Consider the following 17,911-nt stretch of genomic DNA (forward strand, 5'->3'; position numbering starts at 1 on the left):
TTGCATCAGTGTTAATTGTGCTATAGCATTATGATCAAATGAGAAACACTATTAGATTGCTTGCTTGATAATTTTCTCTTGCAGGTAAAGAAGGCAGAAGGGAGGATTGATGATTGATTGATAGTTCATGGTGCTCCCTACACATGTATTAATAGTTGTATAATCACACTCTGTCCTGCCTGGGGGTTGGGATGGCATGTTCCTCCCTTCTCCCTTGTTGTTTACCTGCAACAATAAACTATCAATCAATCAATCAGGTAAACAACAAGGGAGAAGGGAACATATGCCATCCCAACCCCCAGGCAGGACAGTGTGATTATAAGACTATTAATACATGTGTAGGTAGCACCATGAAACTAAAGATACAATGGTAGGAAGGAATGCACGAGAGGGGGGCGGTACCTCCCACGAGACAATAAATAAAATGCTATAGACTTTGATTTAAAATTATGGGAGTATTTTTAGTTTATAGTGGTTTTTTGAAAGACGGGAGCAGTTTTCATCTCGCCACTGCCGATCGGTACGAAAATCTGCCATATCAAAATCAAACTTGTATATATTTTTCTTACTTTGCCTGGGGGTTGGGATGGCATGCTCCTCCCTTCTCCTTTGTTGTTTTACTTGCAACAATAAACTATCAATCATTCAATCAATCTTTTCTTACTTCAATCACATTCACAGTTGTAAGGGAGTCAATACTAAACATTTTAACCGATTAGATCATTATCGTCATCAGTGGGTTAAGAAGTACTATTTTCATTCTTGTGGTAAATGCATAAATATATTATTTATTAGTTTATACATTGCAAAGAAGGGATTATACCATATAAAATTATCATGTTAAAGCTATATAACAAAATTTATCTTTGAAATTTCTTTCCAGTTATTAAAATTATCTAGCAAAATGAAGTTTACAGAATGATGAAACACTTGTATACAGTATATGATTAAATCCAGAAGTAATGATCACAAATTAATCAATCAATCAGTCTATATAAACTAACAAGAAGCTAATTTTATATAAGTTATAATTTAATCCCATTTATAGCACAAATATTGCTTTTATATAAAACATCAATATACTCATGATATACTTTCTGGGAACAAAATCCTAATTTCAATTTAGAGAAAAAACTTCATGAGGCACTCTGTTATAGCACTGGGATGTGGCAACCTCACTTTTGCTCTGTGATGGCTGCAGCTAATGATGTGGGCACAGAACTTTGACTCCTGCCTGAAATACAACCAGTCTGAGAACCAAACCTTGTTCTTGTCCAGGGTCAGCAACTTCATGATTAATTATCTCCATAATGCTTCAGTTGATTCTGAACTGTATAAAATATTAAAAACTTTAATGTGAACTTTTACTCAAGAGTATCATCATCATCATTACTGTTTTTACAATAAGAAAGCTCTAACAAACACCAAGAGCATCAAAATCAAAGTAAGCTAATTATGCCTAAAATGTGATTAAAACCTAAGGTTCCTAACAAAAGAGCATCAGATAAACAATACTTTACAGTAAAAAGCTATGTACCAGCAGTGATTAACCCCTTCACTCCAGCAACGCCGATGGGCGTCCAATGGCGTCACCGTATGTAAAGGGTTAGTCCTCTTCTAAACCTCTTAATCCTCTTCCATTTCCTCTTCTAAATCTCTTAAGAGGAAATGTAAGAGGATTAAGAGGAATTTAGAGGAGGATTGAGAGGTTTAGAAGAGGATTAATCCTCTTCCATTTCCTCTTGACCCTTTCCATACTGTGACGCCGACGTCTGCGTCACGGATGGAAAGGGTTGAACATAAAAATGAAAATACATAAAATACGTTAGTCATAATTAGACAACTGGCTTTGGGGTCTTCAATAACGAAGGTTTTCGTCGCAGTGCCTCACCACTCCTCACCGGTAAATTGGCCTTGATCTGGGGCGCTGCAGAAGGGTTCTTTGAGGAATGGGTGACTGGGATTGTCCTGCCACTTGTGTTCGGTAGCTTGGATCTACTCACCACTTCTGCTTCTGATCTCTTTAGAGGGGATCGCAGCTTTTTTGAGTGATTCGATAATGTTTTCTGAGGTGGTTTGGTGGTCCCTGGTGCACTTTCATTTCTTGGCAGCTTAGAGCCAGAAAGGGTTCTAGACAAACCTCTATGGGGCTCAGGTGACTGCTTTCTGACAACACCTTTACCCTTGGTGCTCCCAGCTTCATCAATTTGTACCTCTGGAATGCTTTTCACAGCCTTCACAGTTCCAACAATTCCAATTTGTGGCACAGCTTTCATGGGGGCATCTTTAGTGGTAAGAGGTCTGTTGGTGAACTTATGTTTATTGATAGTTTCCTTTATATTAGTGTTGGAGGGCTTGAGGATTAGTCTTGGAGATGGATTTCTCTTGGTCAGTGGTACTCGCTGTGGTGGCTGCCCCTCAGTCCCTTTTTGAGATGGTGATGATGGAGTTTGTTTGTTGACTACTGTACCACTTTTCCTTCTGTTTTCTTTGTCTACTGAGTTGCTCATTGGTTGTGCTTGCTTGCCTCTGGTGTTTAAAGGCTTTTGAACATTACTTTGCCTTTTCAGTTTTCCATCCTTCTCCGCTCCTGCTCTTCCTCCTGTTGACATTGCAGTTTTTGTTGAAGATGGCAAAGCCAGTGTACTCTTCTTTGACTTGGTTTGGCTGACCTTATTATTAACAGCCATCTTTGGTTTTCTTGTAGTTGCATGTGGTGATGATGGAGATGATGATGGCTGAACTGTTGTATTTGTTGTTGGTGGTGGCAGCAATGAAGATGAAGACTGCATAACAGTAACAGAACCAGTAGTAGATCCTAATGTTGTTGTTCCTGGTGGGGAAGGTAGCAGTGATGATGGCTGTGCTGACGGTGAAAGTGGTGCTGGTGGTTGTATTTCTATCACTGATGGAACTGATTGCTGTTCTGTTGTCACTGTTACATTTAAAACTGTCTGTGGAACAGGTGCTTGTGTTATTTGTGGCACCGACGTTGGTGCTGCACCAAGCTTCTTTTCACAGATATCTAGTTTCTGTTCCTCACACTCCTTACTGTTTTTGGTGGTGTCATCCTCTACTTGAAGCTGCTCGGGAGGACTGGGAGTTGATGGCTGAGGTGGTTGTGAAGTTGATAGCCGAGATGGCAGACAGGAGGCTGACTGAGAAGGCCAAGAGGATGATAGACCAGATGACTGAGGTGGGTGTAGAGAGGATGACTGAGATAACCGAGAAGAAGGTAGCTGCACGGTTGATGGCAAAACTGGCTCAACAGCGTGTTGCTGAGAATTTGATGGAAAAATTGGCTCAGCAGAGGATGGCTGAAGGGTAGATGTAGGGAGTGGGTGTGTGGAGGATGACTGAGAGGGTTGAGGGACTTCTGTATCTGCTGGAGAAGGCTGTTCAGGAAGGTTCTTGTCTGTAGAACCATCACTGGAGGACTTCTTAGTTACTTCCTCCTTCTCTAGGCTCCCTAGGGTGTGGTAGGCAAAGACATTATTAGGAAGAGCTACATGTAATTCTTATAAATCTAATTAAGACTGTCATCTTGGGCATATGTTTCAAATTGATTCCAGTATTAGGGAATTTCAGGAAAGCTGTTACACCTCATGCAGAAAGCCCCTGTTGTACCTCCATCAGGCAAGGACAGACAGACAGCAGCTCACCATTGGATGACCCTGGGCAAGAGGAGCTAATTAGCTCAGAGAAGCGTGGTCTGGAGGAGACCTGCGATATAGGTGTTGGAATGGCTCCATCCATCTCCATCACATCTGGGAAGATCCTGTGACTGCCAAAGGTTGGGGTGCTGGTGATGCGAGGCCTACATGACAACACATCCATTCTGAAAGATAAAAATAATTAGAAAATGAACCTTAACATGAAATAGATCATGTTCATCAGATTATTTTTACATAACGAACATGTTTACTTATATTTGGCCTTTTTAGTGCAAATAGAGATGAATGGTTCAAACCTATACTTTCAGGCTGTCAAGGTCTGATATACATATCACGGTAGACAGTGCTGCTCCAGAACAAGCAATGAATTTCATATTCCTACCTAACTAAAAACATTTTTCACATAGTGAATTGTCACTGAATTATACTGTGGGAATTCTCAATAATGTAAATGACAATGTGACTTTATTTACACCAAACAATGTATATATCAAGCAAGGTTTCAGTGTCCCTACCCACCACTAGTAATCAGTCCAATGGCTGATCTGGATAGGTTATATTAGGACCTGCAACCTGTTCCTGTAAAACCCTATCCATGCTAAAAACAAATCAAAAGTTGAGGTCGGTGCCATAACAATACAGCCCCCCCGCAGGGCCCCACTGCCAACTTGGCAGCCTCAGAGCCTCGCAGTCCATCGTCAAGTGTGCTATGCAGCTATAGACGTGCATGTGCGCACTCACACACACACACACACACACACACACACACACACACACAATAATTAAAAAAAAAAAAAAAAAAAAAAAAAAAAAGACATGTTTATCAGGTTCCTTGGTATTATTTTACTTTTTTTTTCCGAATTTTCGCCAGTTATACAGACTTTCAGCATTAATAAGTCCCCCCCCCAATTAGTCCGTTATATTGAAGGTTTACTGCACCATAAATTGGGACGTGGACCTGACGTACAAGTTGACCTCAAGATTATTAGCTCAAATTTATGGGTTAGGCCCATACTTGCCAAAAAAGCCACCCCCCAAAAATACGAGGCGTCACCTGGCGATCAAGAAATACCCCAGTGACAAGAATTTTCCCAAACCTTCCCCAATTCTGAGTGACGGCTCGATCATACATTTTATTTTGTACATGGCTAATATTGGAGGGAAGTTAAACTGATGGACTCATAAGGAAATTAATGATATCATATATAAATTAATACATAAATAAATAAATGATTTTAACGGGTAAAAGTACTTACCGAAAAGTTTCAGGACTTGATATGCTTGTGTTGTGGTTGATGACACCGTCTGGTGTGCCTGACATGTCATCATTTTCTGTTAACAAAGGAGACAGTAAATAAAGAAAATATCAAATGTCAATAAAATACACATCAGAAAGCCTGTAACGAAATAGGGTGATTTTTGGCACATTGGCCCCTCTGCCGCTCAGTGCCTCTAATATCATTGGACACATATACAGAAGAAAAAGTAGGAGACAACAGAGTAGAGATTAGTCAGTAGTCAAAGGTACCTGTGTATTGGTAAAGAGATGGTGTTCTACAGAAAGGAAATCAAAGAAAAGACAGCAAAAGTTGGAGAAACTAAAGAAAAATTTTGGGGAGCTAGCTACCTGCTATCAGGACAAGTCAATAAGGTGCATCCTAGTGTGGAGTCTGACCGATGGATATTTCTGGTCCCCTTCCTAGATGGGACTCCAAGGTGGTTATATTTTGTACTTTCATAATTTAGCCATTTTGCATGAACTTTGAAAAAATGATGAGTGTGTCATGTGCATGGAGTTTTCTGAAAACAGTGACTGTCTTCAGAGGGTATGTTGAACTACTTTGAGGTGTTAACTGAGGCACAAAGAGGAGAAAGACTGTGAGGACACAGGCAAAGGATCTTCTGAGGGCTTGCACCATTCCCTCGTCCACCCTAAACATCACTGGGAGCGACTAGTTGTGGAAGGTGTATGATTGCCTACTTCAAAAAATTATTTGCTTCAATTTCCTACAATAATAATTTTTATGATAAATAAGAATGGTGCATACAAATTTGTGAAGATTCTTTATGTAGTTCAGCAAGACTTCATTGTGTCAGATAAGGAAATGATGGATTAAGGAAAAAGTTTTAATAAGTTACATTTGAAGTTAAGTTAGGTTAAGTCAGGCAAAGCTGCCTCAGCAGTCAACTCACCAATGCTGCTGATGGATCCAAATGAAGGTATTGCTATGCCCCTCCTCCTCTGTGCTAGTGTTCCTTTCATGCTACTGGTGCTGCCCCCAGAGTGCTCGTCTCCTGCACATATCAGTAGAAGTGAGTACAGTAATAAGCATCCTCAGTCAATATAATTCTAGTGCAGAACACAAGACATTTCCTAAAAGTTTCCACTGGTTTCTGTCTTGTGCCCCTAGTTCCCTGTCTCTATGGAAATGTTTCATATAATTTTTAATCTCATCACACCCAGGTGAAAGGTCTTCACCTGGGGTAATTTTCTATCAGTTATTTACCAGTTTGTCAGTTTTTGTAAATATTTAAAATCATTAGGTTTGACTCTAGATGCTAAACCTTTGTCTCACTGGCTTCATCAATTTCATACAAAACTGGCCTTCTCTGTGCACGTCAAGCGATTTTCTCTAATAATAGTTTAGTATAAAAATCCTGATATAAATTTTTGTTTCCACATTTTTAAGTATTACTCTTCTGTGTTTGTCTCTGATGCAACTTCCATCACAAATTGTGTTAATTTGTGATTTGTGATTTGTGTTTCTCAATATCCAGTTCAACCTATTCAGTAAATTTGAGAATTAAGTCTAAATTTTTTAATTAAATTCTTTAGCCTACTTCCTGACTGCAGGAACACTTGGGTGTTGGTGTTTCAAATTCATTAACTTTTCTCTCCCTCCTCTTGGGGTCAAGTCTACATTTTGTCAAACAGTGGTTACTGGATATAAGTTGATTTATCACTGTTACATCTTTCATCCTCGTGAATAATTACAAAGGACAACTCTAAATTAATAAAAATTCTCAGACACATGCACACCCCACTCACCACTGCCAGTAGCAGCACTCTTGAATTGTTCCTGCAGGTGAGCAGCATTGGTGACCAGAGTGCTGAGGGGCAGAGCCTTCATGGGGCCAGGACGCACCACCCCTGACCCATTCTGCCGCCGCTGCTGCTGCCCATTCCCAAACTTCAAGCTGGCTGTGGAAAAAGAGAAAATTTCACAGAAGATGCACATACACTCTATTACTGTCACACACTTCCACAACCAAGCAACATCAACAAATCACTGGTAGCAACAAATACTCTTTCTTCTGTGCAAATGAAACTGTATCATGGAGGCACCAACAGCAACAGATGCCTAACATGAATCAATATTCTCAAGACTCCCTTGTTAGCCTCTTGATACACATATGTAGTGCGGCGACGGCCTGATGAACAAGCCTCCCATAACCCACTTAGCCAGTGGGGTACCTCTTTGGCCGACTCGGTAAGGAGTGGCTCTCCCGTCACGCTGGTTGCAGGTTCAATCCCAGGCAGCCGGCGAATACCCTGATCTTGATTAATTTCTTGTGTTATTTCGATACACGCAGAGGACGTGTTGAGAAATAGGAAGGATTTAGAAAAGAAGCTCGTCGGGGCATTACACATATGTCCCTCATTTGTTTGCAGTAATGTAGACATGCCCTTGGTAAAACAAAAAAACAACATAAAATAAATACATAAAACAACATGCTGTTCCATGTACAGAAAAACAGCAAGATGCCATAAAACAATGATCAGATTTAGTCCCAGAGATGTGTTGATATTCCCCTTATGAAAGTTTATGCCATCAGAAAGAGGAAATTCAGACAGTAAGAAGGCTCTTCATTGTAATATGCCTGATATACTTCTAAATAATACTATAACAGGGAAGGTAGTTAAAATAATTCTCAAAGCTAAAGACTAAGTCAAGACTCCAACCTTACTATGCAGGATTGAACTCTGAACCTTTTGGTTGTGAGCCAAGCACTGTGACCACAGTGTCACTCTGCTCTATCTGGCAAGAAATCTCACGCTCTCATAAATAGGTCAAAGATAACCAGCCACCCATTAATCCAAACTCCAATTTCTGGCAAGTAGGGCAACAGGGAACACAGGAGCTTCCTATTTGCTGCTTACTTGGTAAAGATGGTAGAGCTGTGGTGGTAGTGGCTGAGGTGGAGGGCAGCTCCTGGTGAGCTTCCTGCTTGGTCCCTTCCAACAGGCGGTGGAGGATGTTCATGGGTGAGGCCTTGGTGAGCTGTTGTTGGGAGGGGGGGGGGAGAGAGAGAGAGAGAGAGAGAGAGAGAGAGAGAGAGAGAGAGAGAGAGAGAGAGAGAGAGAGAGAGAGAGAGAGAGAGAGAATCATAATAAGTTTGATATTCAAGCAGACTTACTTAATAAATGGTGCATCATAATCATTAAAATAAGTACACAGTTAAGTGATGATTCTCTATCCTTTTTTTCTTCAAATGGTTGTCTTAACATATGGTAAAAGGGAGTGGCAATGAGTATGAAGGGTTTGAAATGACTGGTAAAAGTAATGGAATGTGTTGTGGAGTTGTTGGGACAGTTGAACTTAGGTAAAAATAGAATTTAGGTAGTTCTGCTGACTGGAGATAAAAGAAAACAGGAGGAAAAGGTAAATGTGGCAGGTGCAAGGGTACAATGAGCCTCAGGAAAATTTCAAAGTTTGGATGACAAGGATGGTGGAGAAAAGAAGGATGGAGTGCAATGACTTAAAATGGTGTATGAGAAGAAAGGTTCCCTCTTCTGCTATGACCAACCCTTTGAAGGAGCTCTAATGGAAGAATAAGGACTTACCCCTGCCTTCAGATGAGGCTTTGTGTGGTGTCCAGAGGTCTTTGGTGTGGAGGCAGCTTTGGGGACTTGGCGGCAAACCTTCTTTGGTGTGGCATCCAGGATCACTTGCAGAACGTTCTCCTCGACGTCCATCAGGTTAACAGTCTCATTCTGGTCTCCGATGCGGTATTCTCCTTTTTCAAATGTCACGTTGAGTTCATTAGTTTTGTTGTGGGAGGAAGAGGATGGTTCAGAGTTCTGTTTTTGTGTAGTGGTGAATGTACTGTTCACTTCGTTCCTATCTTGATTATAGTCAAATGTGGTATTCACTGCTGCTTGATGAGCTTCCACTCCTGTTGGCCTGTTGTCAGTGTTGAAGGTTGAGTTGGCTGCTTGGTTCTCTCCTGTTGCTGGTCTTTTACAGTCAAATGTAGTGTTGACTTGTTGGTTTGCCCATTCTGCTGGGGGTCTGTTCGAGTCAAAAGTAGTATTAACAACTGGATTCTCTTTTTCTGACACTTTCTTGCAATCAAAAGTAGTGTTGGCAGCTGGATTTTCTTTCCCTAACATGACGAAAGTTGAATCAACAGATGGATTTTCCTTTTTTGTTGGTTGTTTGAAGTCAAAAGTAGTGTTTGCAGCTGCATTTTCCTTCCCTAATGACATTTTGAAATCAAATGTGGTATTGACAACTATATTGGTCTCTGATGGACTTTTTTTAAGGTCATTTGTCAAGCTGACAGCTGCCTCTTCCTCAATCACTGGTTGTTCACTGGAGGAAGGAGTTTGATCAGTTTCAGTGGATGCATAGTTCTCACTCTCCAGACATCCTTTAGTTGTTGTTTTAGAGGCCAAAGAATCCTTGTCAGCAACAGTGCTCAGCTCACTTTTGACTCCAACTGGCTCGGTCATCACTATTGTGTTTTCCTTCATGGCTGTGTTGCTACTTTGTGGCTCAGTGTTTCCCTGAGGAAAGTAAGCTACATCATTATGTAGGCAGGAAAAATAAAGTTAAGAGAAGGAAACATATAAACAATATATTTCTTCTTGGACCAAGTAAAGTGAGTGGTGAAAAGATCAGAGAAAATAGATTTACTGTGATCTGTTTACAACAATCAAAGAAAGTGGCTACATCTTTAGGAATTCAATTTATACTGCCAGCACCTTATGATTAACAGAGACACAGAGACACGTTACTCACTTCTCTTTTACTGGAGGATGGCAGTGACAGGTCTTGGGGAACCAGGTTCTGGGACGGGTGCCGGAAGGGGGAGCTGAGAAGGCTGTCATTGATCCCCTCCATATCTAAGGAGAATAAAGTGCAATTAATAATTACAGGTAGATTCAGGCAAGGAGAAGAAAGCTTTGCCACACACCAGGCCCCGCACACAGGAAATGAACAAATTATAATCACTGACATTAAAAAATATGCCACAGGGTATGTTTGCCAATTCATAAGCACACTTCCAATTAGTGCTTACACTGGGAAGAAAAAAATACTCCTGAAAACTAAAATGAGGTACAAAAATATGAAATTGTAAAAATTGATGATTTATCGAACTTTATTCTAAAGATACAGTTGGGCGTCTATCAATGTTGCTGAACTGTACTGAGCATGGGCAGTGGTGGTGAAAACAAGTTAATGAATCCAATTTTACTTTATAAAATGTATTACAGGTGCAGAGCTTGCCAAAGTCACCTTTTCCATTGGGGGGAAGGTGAAGAGCAATGAGGGAATGAATGTGACGGGCCAAGGAGTAGAGATGATAGACTGTGAGACAAATTTCCAGGCAATGGTGATGAGGGTGAATAATGAGGGGATGAGGGCAGGATGGGTGTGAGTGGAAGAGATAAATCAAGATGTGGGAACACACGATTGGAACAGGAAGGGTCAAGTGAAGAGGCACAAAAAGTAGGATGATTGTTGGAAGGTGAGGAATAGTGCTGTGGTGAAGAACTAGGAAAGGAAGGGTGTTGCGCTGAAGAATGAGGAGAAGAAAGTTGAGGTTCCGTTGGCACGGCCATCACACTCTGGGAGGCTACGAGTGACTGCCTGAATGAGAACATGACAATAAATTTCACCCAAAACAAGTCACATGGTTCATGCCAATAGAAGAATGTGTTATTCACTTATAATTATTTCACACAATGGGTTAATTACTGCTGTCACTGTACACAAAATAATCTTCACTCTCTATCCTCGCCTTTCCTCCTGACGAGTCACTGTGTTTCCCCGTGTTTTCCCAAGAAGTTTGGTGTGAGCTCCTTGGCAGCTCAGTGAGGACTAATGACCATGTTTCATATCCATGAGGGCCAGATATGCTGGCAGACAGCATGGCAAGTCAATGGACCAACAAAATTTGAGCCACACATTTAACCTGGTAGCAGTGATGGGCCAAATTTGTGGCTTCACCGTGTAGCAGCGACGGGCCAAATTTGTGCCATGATATTTACCCCCCAAAATATATGATACATAATCTGATCACAAATGCTTTCATATATATTATAAAATGGTTGGTTAGAGGGACCATTCAGAAACATGATCCCCGCTGCTACCGGGTTAAATTAGTGGTGCCCAAGACTCTAATTAATAAATGATGGCCGTCTATGAGGACCACTGCAGGATTGCTTAAATAAATGATGGCCGTCGTTTAAGGGTTGAATATGTTGAGTAGTCATCATTCCAACCTAACATTTGTCAACTCTCTTGCAGTTACCAGTTTCACTCAGTTTCTCATACAGTCCATCACCATACACAGCCCTTTTCATTCAGGCCCTTCTATGACTGTTGTTCCAACCAGTATTGTTATTTGTTAATGAAGATTCTTTTTACAATTCTTTTTCCTTTTAATTTTATTTTTAAGAGGGTCATGCCACCTTCACAACCAGGATGTGACTTACCAAGGGGATGTACAGTCATGCGACGACCAGGCGAGTCTGGGGAGGAGGTCATATTGGCTGTGGCTCTCTCTAACTCTGCCAGCACCGATATGGCCTCTGACATGATGGCACTTGAGGAAAGGGTCTCGGTGCCATGCTTGCTCTGCCATGTGGTAAAAATGATTAGATTAGAAGGAAGCACCCAATTGGACACTACTTTTTCATCACTAATAAAGACAGGCCATGAATACAGTGGAACATTTGTGGTTCATCACTCCAATGAGTGCATATTAGGGGATTCCAGATAGAAACCACTTCAAGAACTGCAGGAGGATATCTCTTGTAATGAAAAGGAAGCTGTTCAGTGATTTAATTTTGTCTCCAGTGAAAATACTGTAATTGATTATACTGTGATGTTACTATAGGAGTGTATTAACCCTCTCGTGCACCGTAAGTTTCCAATGAGTTTCTGTTACACTCAACATGCATTTCTCAGGCCCAACCGGCCTTTTTTTGCCGCCACGATACTCTACATTCCCGGACGTATTTTACCCTCACAGATATATCATACCCTCCGTATAGAGTATAGTAGACAATAAATCCTAAGTACCAACTCTTCCCCAATCGCTAGCTCGGAATTTTGTGGGCCAACATTTTTTAGCCGAATATATGTTTCGAAGTGCAATTTAGTGAGGATTTTTATGGTACCCTCAAAATCCTCATACACCAATTAGTTCCCGAGTTATACCAAGAAAACTGTATTTTTTTCAAAATAATCTACAGAGTTGACACTCCATCTCATCTTATTCTTACGTATAACACTACACTTCACTTGTATAATTCACAAAACACTTGAAAATATCACTGGTGCGGCGTAGACGAGCGATAATGCACACACACTGTCAGGTCACAGTTTGAATATCAAATTATATCGCACTTTTACTCCGATATCATACAAAATAAATATATAATTTTTACGTATAACACACTACTACACTCGTATAATTCACAAAACTCAGATGAAAATAGAAATGAAAAGATATTTAGAAGTATGTTTACCAGGGTACACTGTAGGGAACTCAGAACTCACAGAAGCACTGCTGGGGGAGGTGGAAGGGAAAGACAGCAGCCTAGAGAGTTCACAGGAGCTCATGTTGCAGCTGGGCATCTCACAATCCTGCAGAAGCTCAAAAAAAGAATGTGGGGAACTACCCTTGTGTTGTTCCTTCTCAAACACAGAATCACTCAGATCTGAAATGCACAAGAACATTAGTTTTTATTATTTTTCTTTGATATAACAAAAGACAAGGCAGCACATTGCATAATTTACTTTGAGGTGTCCTGATATCTCCTCTCCACAAAATTTCAAGGGATAAGAAATTGACTACAATCAATCGCAACGAAACAGCTGTCTCTGATCTTCCTAATTATCGTCCTATTTTACATTTGCTCATTCCTTCAACAATGTAAGCCACAACCAAGCCTTTCTCTGTCACATCCAGCTTGGTTGGACATATTGGATGGCTCAACAAGAAAGTGACAGCAGTCTAGCTCAAAGCAAGTAATCAAGGGCGGGGCAAGGGAGCACGGGGTCACCTCACACACCCTCCCACTAGGCTGAGGTGACAGTTACTGATAATTTTATTTCAATTTGACGTTGGCAAGGAAGCGAAGAGTTGCCAGATGAGGATTTGTTTTACTATAGTAACAACCCATATCGTTGACAAGCCAAAATAAATGTGTAGCGGTAGAGCGTCGATATTCTACGTGTGCGACGATTTTTTTGGCGCTGGCTGTGTGTGTGTGTGTGTGTGTGTGTGTGTGTGTGTGTGTGTGTGTGTGTGTGTGTGTGTGTGTGTGTGTGTGTATATATATATATATATATATATATATATATATATATATATATATATATATATATATATATATATATATATATATATATAATGAATAAAAATATATAAATAAAATAAAAATAAATAAATAAATAAATAATAATAAAACAATAAAAATAAATAAAACCTTACTGGTGTCGTCTGAAGAAAATGGACTTGTTGCCACTAGAATAGCTGTTTGGGGGTGACTCTGTGTGGTGCTCCCTCTCTGTGCCTGCTGTGAAGCCCCTGTCTGCTGTGATGTGGCCATCTATGAAAGGAGAGAGAAGAAAGATGCCGCTGATCACACACACACACACAAACGTATTTATTCTTCATCAAAACATCACTGACAACATGGTGTTCAAATATTACACCTCATGAGCAACAAAAAGAGCTGCGCTGGAGGAGCAGTGGCAGAGCTACTCAAGTTCTCTGTGATCAGCCTTCTATGAAGTCTAATGTGGTAGGTTATATTAATCTAACCATTGCTTTCAAATTACAATTGCATGTTGCCTGAGTGGCTGCTTATGATACAAGAATTTATATTATTCATATTCATGTAGCTACTACTAAATTCATGAAAAGCTTCATTTCCCATAAAAAAGAGGTAAATTTGCTTAAAATAAAGAAGAGAATAAAGAAATTTCAAAAAATTTCCCCCTAATGAAATTACAGGATACATTTCTGGAAAATGTCATAAATTTTAAGGAACTTTTCCTACTTTTAAAATTCCATTCATACCTTTTGAATGTTCACTTTCTTGCATGAACTTTGGTACTAAATTATTTTAAGTGTATCACGGAAAATTTAGTACATCAGCCTGCCTAAGTGACGGTCATCTGTACACCTGTGTGTCCTAGGAGACATGAGAGAACAACATGTCAGAGATCCAGACTCACATTGGCATGGTGTGGTGTGGCGGGGGAGGCTGAGGACAGCTTCGATGCCTCAGTGTCCCAAATGGGCATCTCCACATCCTGCAGGAGCTCTGCAGGGGAGACAGGAGACGAGCTGCTGCAGGGTTTGGGGGTGGCATTGGCTGATGGACCTTCACTGCTGCATGTGGAGTCACTGAGGCCTGCAATGCAAACATCAACACACCAGTGACTGGGGCGTGTTCCTCATCTGGTATGCAACACCCAAATTAGACAGGAACATTACCTACATTACAACAAGTCAGATGCTAGTCCTTGAATAACAAAGAAAGAACATTTTCCTCTGATGCTAGACAACACTCACTAATAAGTTTCTCCACATGGACATTGATGACTTCTTTCTCTGGTTCTTCTTCCTGTGCTGATGGTGGTGAAGCTGATGACAATCCCGACGCTTCCTCCTCCCTCATTTTCCCAATACTTCGGTTTAACTCGTCCTCCAAGCGGAACCCCAACTCATCACACCCATCTGTCAAAGCAGTGGTTTTAAATTCACTTCTACATGAATCACTCTGTTCTCTCATTACACACTAAAACCAAGGCCCAGATAAGTATAATTGCAAGTTACAGATCCACCCAGAAAAGTGATAAGAACAACAGATAACAATTCCTATCCTATTTCTGCACCTCAGCTGCTAAAAGTTAACAAATGCAAAATTCGTGTTTCAAAATAAATTATTATCTGGGAACGGTGTGCATGCAATTTTATGGAAGTAATTTATCATCACCAGCAGCATCTGTTTAATGTTAGATTAGAGAGGTGGCCTTATATCTTATGAGGTTAGATGATTGATTATGCACTTCCAACTATTTCTGTATGGTATGCAGAAACAGAACTTGTACTTCTTTTGTGATCTCTCCATTTGTACTCTTGTTTGTATCTGTGTAGCAAGGGCTGTGTGTGGGATGTAAAATACTGTACTACTAAGTGAGAGATGAAGGCACCTTGTAAGGGCAATTTACTCACCTTCCTCGGACACCTCCTTCACTTCAAAGCGGGACATGGTGCTGACAGCTGGAAGTAGAAAGCGAGCTCACTTAAATTATATATACAAATATTATATACATCATCACCCTATATCATTCTACTGCAGGAAACAGGCCTGGCCAGGATTAGGATAAGGGTTAGAATGAGGAAAGGTATTGGGATATGGTAAAGGGCCAGGATTAGGGAGATAATGATTGATGATCCTATTTCTAAATGTGTCAAGAGTGGGACTATTAACTACATGAGATGGGAGATGATTCCACTCTTGGATGCTGCGGGGAAAAAATGAATATTTGAATATACTAGTATTAGTCTGGTAAGTGTGGTATTAAGGGTGTGGCTGCTTCTAGTGGATCGTGTAGTTGTCGGGTGTAAATAAGTGTCTTTGTTTATGTCTACTAAATTGTTTGTGATTTTATATAGCATTTGTTGTCTGTGTATTTGTCTTTGTGTTGCTATTGGGTCTAGATTTATGTCTTGTTTAAGCAAAGTGACTGATGTAGTGTGTCTGTAATCACGTCTGGCCCAACTTGCAGCTTTGTTTTGTATGGCCTCTGATTTATTTATGTTATTGTTAGTGTGTGGATCCCAGATGGTGTCACAATATTCTATGTGTGACTGAACGAGTGTTTTATATGCAAGAATTTTGATGTTTGTGTTACACCTGCTAAGGCTCCTACGCAGGAACCCCAGGGCTCTGTGAGCTTTGGCCCTGATGCTGCTCAAGTGTGTGTTCCATCACATGTCTGCTGAGATGTGTATGCCCAGGTATTTGTGTGAAGAGACAGTGTTTAGGTTTGTGTCATGGAGTTTGTAAATGAAGGGAATAGGTTTGTTAGTATGGGTGAAACGGATGTGATGGCATTTGTCTGGTCTAAACGTCATCTGCCACTTGGCTTCACAGCCTTCAAGTGCAGCTAAATAATTCTGAAGGCCAAGACAGTCATCCCTATCTAAAATGGGTTGAGCATTTGTGAAGAGTGCCCTGCGGCTCTATAATGAGTTTCCTGAGGATGTTAAGAACAGTGGTAGTCTGGTAATCTTCAAGAAAGCGCTGAAGACTCACTTATTCACTAAATCCTACAACTTTACAAACATGAGGATTGAGGACAACTTTTGGTGCTAATATTACTGTTATTATGTTGGCGGCCCTGTGGAAAGCTGCTACGGTGGTGGACCAAGGCCTGAAACCTCATCAACGGTAAACGGTACGGGAAGATCTGTCTGACCATGTAGATGTAGGTATTTCAGTGTCAAGCGTATAGAAAACTGTGAAGATCTGCTCGACCATGTTGTCACTGCCAATAATGTTCTTCAAGATTGGTCTCTGCCACTCTCATGGTGAGACGCTATACACTAACTGACTGACTGCTTTACTTCTATACACTACTTTAACAAACAGCTGCATGGCACACACCAACCCAGTACAAATGGCTGTTTGAAAGAAGAAAGAAAAAGTGTTCCAGAGAGACTGCGGCGAGGGCAATGATCAAAACACGAACACTTTACAATAGAATGTGAAGGTTTTAGAACACAGACATGAACTAGAAGGACAAGTAGCACAAATCACTGGCAGGGAGGAGTGGGAAGGAAGGGCGAGGAAGGCAGGGGACTCAATACTATACTGGGACTGACAGGAGACACACAGACCGCATGACAATGAGCCACATGACAGCTAGAAAAGGAGAGAATAATAAATAGAGGTTACAAAGGAAGGAGGATCAAGGAATAACGACCCAAGAAGCGATATAAAGCGTCAGAGGGCTAGAGGTGACGTTCCTCCGTCGTCGCCTCCTGGTGGCGGCTGACGGGGGACAGTTCTGGGCTGCCGCGTGCACAGTCTTGTCACTCGAGTCCGGCTGTTGGGGCCAAGGGTCGCCGAGAAGGTGAACACTTCCTCCCGGCGAGCCTCGGCGACCCATTGCTTCACTATTTCGTCTCCAATATTTTGAACGAGTGACAACCCGTCGAGTCGACCATTGTCCATTACCCTCTGTATAAGCACGAAGGCCCTACACTACTCCGCGCAGGACGACCACAGTGTGTATACTAACCTGTTATGGCGCACTGCACGCCCCTGGCCGCGGGGCGCCGCGACAATCACAAAATACGAGTCGTGTCCTGCCGTCGCCGCCGCCCAAACCCGCCGCCGAGCCAGAGCGCCGCGTGGCACGAGCCCAAACACTGTGCGCTGCGTTATACAAATTATTGTATGAATTCACGGTTACATACAACTTTGCTTTTTATTATAACTCAACAATATGATAATGCGCTAAATTTCGAAGTTACAGTTGAGCTAAATTTGCACACTGGTGAAATATTATAGATAAATAACTGCCTGGAAACGAATAAATGTTTCACTTAATTTCATAGAAAATATACGGCTCGTTGAGAATCAACAAAACAGGAAGAGTATAAATTATCCACCCTCCGTAGCCGCTTGGAGGGAAGTTCAAACTTCAAACCTCCTTAATTGGGTCCAGCCCCTCAAAGTGACGCCGGCCTAGCTGCGGCCGTGGGTTTGCCCAGTTCATCCAAAACCGACGACTTCACACACTCACGCCCACCCTAGCTGTTTCCTGACCCCAACATTCATTAAAAAAAAAAAAAAAAAAAAAAAAGTGTAATGCAGAATTTCCTCAAGAAGATGATGGTGAACTCAGTTTTTCTTAAACATGAATGTTGGGGTCGGGAAACAGGGTGGGAGTGATCGAGGTGTGTGAAGTCATGGG

The 17,911-nt window shown here is 41.2% G+C and overlaps 1 protein-coding gene across 1 annotated transcript; it reads right to left on the reverse strand.

The window, feature by feature from the left end:
* Window positions 1–1,232: 1,232 nt before the first annotated feature.
* On the reverse strand, window positions 1,233–17,366 carry LOC126981342 (mucin-17-like). Its single transcript, XM_050832353.1, has 15 exons — window positions 17,234–17,366; window positions 15,159–15,206; window positions 14,496–14,660; window positions 14,156–14,334; window positions 13,407–13,524; window positions 12,470–12,630; window positions 11,401–11,542; window positions 9,701–9,804; window positions 8,521–9,465; window positions 7,837–7,957; window positions 6,724–6,876; window positions 5,868–5,969; window positions 4,931–5,006; window positions 3,663–3,838; window positions 1,233–3,469 (listed from the first exon to the last, which is right to left on the reverse strand). The coding sequence occupies exons 2-15, from the start codon at window positions 15,193–15,195 to the stop codon at window positions 1,836–1,838; spliced, it is 4,113 nt and encodes a 1,370-aa protein (XP_050688310.1). The 5' UTR covers window positions 15,196–15,206; window positions 17,234–17,366; the 3' UTR covers window positions 1,233–1,835.
* Window positions 17,367–17,911: the final 545 nt, after the last annotated feature.

This window comes from Eriocheir sinensis, chromosome 47 (genome assembly GCF_024679095.1).
Source record: "Eriocheir sinensis breed Jianghai 21 chromosome 47, ASM2467909v1, whole genome shotgun sequence".
NCBI classification, from domain to species: Eukaryota; Metazoa; Arthropoda; class Malacostraca; order Decapoda; family Varunidae; genus Eriocheir; species Eriocheir sinensis.